This window comes from Pyrus communis, chromosome 10 (assembly GCF_963583255.1).
Source record: "Pyrus communis chromosome 10, drPyrComm1.1, whole genome shotgun sequence".
NCBI classification, from domain to species: Eukaryota; Viridiplantae; Streptophyta; class Magnoliopsida; order Rosales; family Rosaceae; genus Pyrus; species Pyrus communis.
Genome location: NC_084812.1, coordinates 24,097,641 through 24,102,010, shown reverse-complemented (window position 1 = coordinate 24,102,010; position 4,370 = coordinate 24,097,641). Strand labels below are relative to the sequence as shown.

Below are 4,370 nucleotides of genomic sequence, written 5' to 3'. Positions count from 1 at the left end.
AGCTTTTTGTTTCACCATATATAGATCAGGTCCGTATAAGACAAGTTCTATACAAGTTAAAGTAAAATTCAATTAATTATGTTGAAATTAATATCTCATGGTAATAGTTTAAAGTTATGACCTTACTTTTTGTTCGAATCTTGCTTTTTTTTTTTTTTTTTTAATTTATTTATTAAAGCTCGTAAGAAAGTTCTGTTTTATGATATAATGATCAGTACTTTTCATAAAAGTTTTGAAGCTCCATCACTCTTGTTTCATAAGTTTTCCATGCCAATAAAAACAAAAAGCTTAAAACTTTATCCAATTAATTATTTGTTATATTTGGTCTAATTTCTTTTATATGTCTTAAAGGCCCATCCTGAGAAGGATTTCTAGCTCTGCAATTGGGACCAATTATGAGTTGAACATCCACCCTTCCCCTCCAATAATTTGGGTATTTTACTAAACAAAAGGCCTTAAGTTAATAAGGTTCTCCGCTTTGCGAGAGTCAAAGTAGGAACGTTTATTGTACACAGTCTTACTCTTGCTTTGCAAAAATGTTGTTTCCAGACTTTAACCGGCGACCTATTGGTCACGAAAGAGCAACATTTCTATTGCATAAATATTAATATAACCTTTCCCCAAGTTTCCTATAAATGACACGAAAATGTCACAGTGAGTTCAATGCCCGCCTTTCCCCTCCATTAATTTCAGTATTTTACTAATACCTGAAAAACACAAAACAAAAATATAACGGGGGCACACGAAACCCAACCCCTTTTAACACAAGGATGAACACATCAATGACTGGATAACACAAGGTGAATAAAAGGATGATCCGAGGGGAAGAAAACAAAAACATGCCATTATTATCTGGCAGTCCTGAGTCTCGTGGTCAGCAGTATTACAAATTCTACACCGCATCAAACTGGGCAGCTCTTTGACGAGACAAAGACATTGTCCATGTTTTGGCTTCCAACTGACTCGCCTTGGCACTGTTAAATGATAGATACACACACAGTTATAAAACGATATAGATTCATTCAGGTAAATAAAAGGGTTAAATAACTTTGTGATCCCTGCATACATATTAGTCTCCGTAAGCTAATTGGGTTGGAATATTAATTAAGCACAAATAGTAGTCTGTTTGGGGGAGGGAGGGACTTACAACAACCATACATTTGTGTATCTTCGGGAGTTGTTTGGGGGAGTGGGGACTTACAATAACCCCACGTTTGTCGCAGCAAGTCAAAGCCATGAAATAATTTTAAGCATATGATAGCTGTGATAGCGATCCGTAGATATAGATATGAAAATTGGTATAAATTTAAAATTTAATTTTATACTAAGACCCATTTAAAATATTGTTCACATATATTGTTTATAATTACAGTGAGTGTATTTCGATTTTGCCCTCTAAATTTGCGTTATTACATTTATGCCACTGACCATTTATCCTTTTTGACATCTGGGTTCACACTAGCCCTTTTTACCCTCAGTTCTTCTTTCCTGGTCGACTTAACCTGCAACTAACATCATCAAGCTACTATCTTCAGAAAACCCTCAACTCCTCATCACCTTCGTACTCGCCGAAGAGTGGCACGGTTTCATCGAATCCGACCCATAACCGGACAACACCCGATTACCTACCAAACCCAATGTCAAACCCTCCGATCACGGTCGCGTGAATATTGTGGGGGGCCTCGGAAAATATAATAGATAATGAAACTTGGCACAAAAGAAAATCTAAAATTGTATAGGGGCATCTAATAATGTGTTGAAAATAAAATATGGAGAAAGATAGAATAGAGAGAGATGAGAAAGATAATGAGAGGAGAAATTAGCGCATCATTTTTCATCTCAATAGAGTATTCTTAGAATTTACATAGAAAAAGTCTTAACTAGTAACATATTACGTATACTAACCCGGAGATAAAATAATATTTTACAACATAAAATGCTTTATGAAAACATCATTTGATAAATATAGGTAAAAGTCCATTCAAACACAAAAGTGAGAATCATGAACATATATATGGCTAATTTTACTAAAGATATTCGCAGTCTGAAACAATCAAAAGGGTCAAAGTCCTTCAATCGTAGTGGTTCTTGATAAACTGTTTGATCCCTGCAATCAGACGCTCAGTTTCTGCGGCTGTGTCCGGGTCCGTGTCGACGGCAATCTTGTTCAGATAAAAGCTATGACTCACCCCCTCGTTGATTAGAAGCTCCACATCCTTGTCGGCCTTCTTCATGGCCTCAAAGTACTCCATTTCCGTGTCTACCATCAAGTCCTTGGAAGCAACGCAGAGAAGGAACGGCGGTAGCTTCAGAATATCCAACAGTGCGGCCTCGGGACCCATCGGACAAGTTATGGGATGGTTCTTGGTGGACCCCACTGGAAGGGCCAACCCTAAGAACTTGTCCACCATATCTAGGGTAAGGAAAGGTGACTGAGGTTGCTCCAACTCCGACTTGCTCCGCTCCACTCGTACGAAACCGGGGTGGATTAAAATCCCGCCGGCAATTCTTAAGGGACTCAGATCCGCAGTGCCCGCTTGAGCCGCCAAGTGGTGGACTATGTTCCCTCCGGTGCTATCCCCAATAAGGAACACACGGTTAAAGTCTGCATGGCTGAGGAGTGGCTCCTTTTGCTCGCCTCGAGCCAATGACCGGAGCCAAAGGAGAGCGGAATAGCCATCATCAATGGCAGCCGGGAGACGGTGCTCCGGTGAGAGCCTCTGATAGACAGACGCTACAATGGCATTCGTGGAGCGAGATAGTTTAGTGTATATGTGATAGTACATGCACCAATCAGCTTGACTCATGCAAAAGCCACCACCGTGGAAATGGAGGAGTATTGGTAGCTTGGTGTCGTCATCCTCCGGCTTTCTCTTCGGTAAATATAGTCGGACGCGAAGTCCAGATGATTTATCGGCCACAACATCTTTTGTGGAAACTCCGTCGACAAATTCATCATGGGGCGCCACAGGCTCCACCATGAACTGGACCTCAGGAGGTCCAGTCCACCTACGGTCGACTGAACCATCGTCAAAGACTCTTAGCCAGCCAGACACCTCCTCGACTAGCCTTCTATTTTCAGTGACCATGGTGATGGTAATATGGCAACTAGTTTAATTTACTCAAGAAATAAAAAGGTTGGAATGTGAGAGAGCTCGGATTAAACAACCAGTTTATATAGGGATATGTCATAGGTGTGACCCCAAATGATAAGAAGGCTTATAAACTAAATCGTATTAACTTGACACCAGTTGTCACTCTTTTTAAAAAAATAAAAAATAAAAAATATTACTTAATTAGTTGAACATAGTCATTTAGTACGGATTTGGATCCTCTCCTAAGCTAATGGAAAGGATCCTCCTCATCAATCATTCTTGGCCATTGGATTTTTATCCAACGGCTACAATCATTATAACTTTAAAGGGACCCCCCTGTTTGTAGCCGTTGGATAAAAATCCAACGGCCAAGGATGATTGATGAGGAGAATCCTCTCCATTAGCTTAGGAGAGGATCCAAGTCCATTTAGTACTATAGTCTGGAGTGGATAATTGGTTGACCATGTGATGCAAGGTTGACGTCAGCCATGTGAAGGGTTTATTTATTTATTTATTTATTTTTTATTTTTTTTTGTGCCAGGCGCGTGGAAAACACGCATGTGTGGGGGCTTGCATTTCTGACAAGGGTGCACTCAGCAGGGGCACTAATGGATTCTGGATAGGGGGCAACGTGGATCATTCTAGGCAGTTGGATCCAACGGCTATTTTTTTGGGCTGTTGAATTTCCAACGGTAAAAAAATTTGAAATCTAGCCCCAATGGCTAGATGACGCGGCACAGTCTGGGTACTGTTTGATTTCTAATCAATGGTCCAAGTTTTTCGGATTAAAAAAAATGAAAAAATGTTTCCATTGGCCACGTGTCAAAATCTGAGTTGTTGGATTTCAAATTTTTTGTAGTCCAATGGTCCAGAGTAATTAAGTTAATAAAAATTATTAAAAAATTAAAAAAATATATAAATACCTAACCATTATCGTCAACCTTACACTGCATTGGAATATTTTCAAATGAGTAATGCTAGGGAGACCAAATTTTTTAAACCAAATTTGTAAATTAAATGATGTGGTTGTAGATGATTGGATTATTAATTAAGCGTCGATTAACGTGCTTATTTCTTATTAGTGACACATTATTTAGTTTGCTATTTGGTTTAAAAAATTTGGTCTCCCTAGCATTACTCTTTTCAAATGCTTTCAACTAATCTTTCTCTCAAAGTTTTCACATACTTATGCTTGCAAATAAACTTAAAAATCTATCTACAAAATTGTGTTTTAATAATACATGGTGTGATGAGATTGGTTAAAAATCTTATTCA

General features: G+C 38.7%; 1 protein-coding gene across 1 annotated transcript; it reads right to left on the bottom strand.

Annotated features, from left to right (window-relative positions):
- Positions 1 to 2,072: 2,072 nt before the first annotated feature.
- LOC137746624 (carboxylesterase 15-like) lies at positions 2,073 to 3,089 on the bottom strand. Its single transcript, XM_068486632.1, has one exon. It carries the CDS (start codon positions 3,087 to 3,089, stop codon positions 2,073 to 2,075), a length of 1,017 nt encoding a protein of 338 aa, XP_068342733.1.
- Positions 3,090 to 4,370: the final 1,281 nt, after the last annotated feature.

Bases quoted from the DNA above. Each gene is read 5' to 3' on its own strand.
- LOC137746624 (XM_068486632.1), bottom strand. From the start codon at position 3,089: ATGGTCACTGAAAATAGAAGGCTAGTCGAGGAGGTGTCTGGCTGGCTA.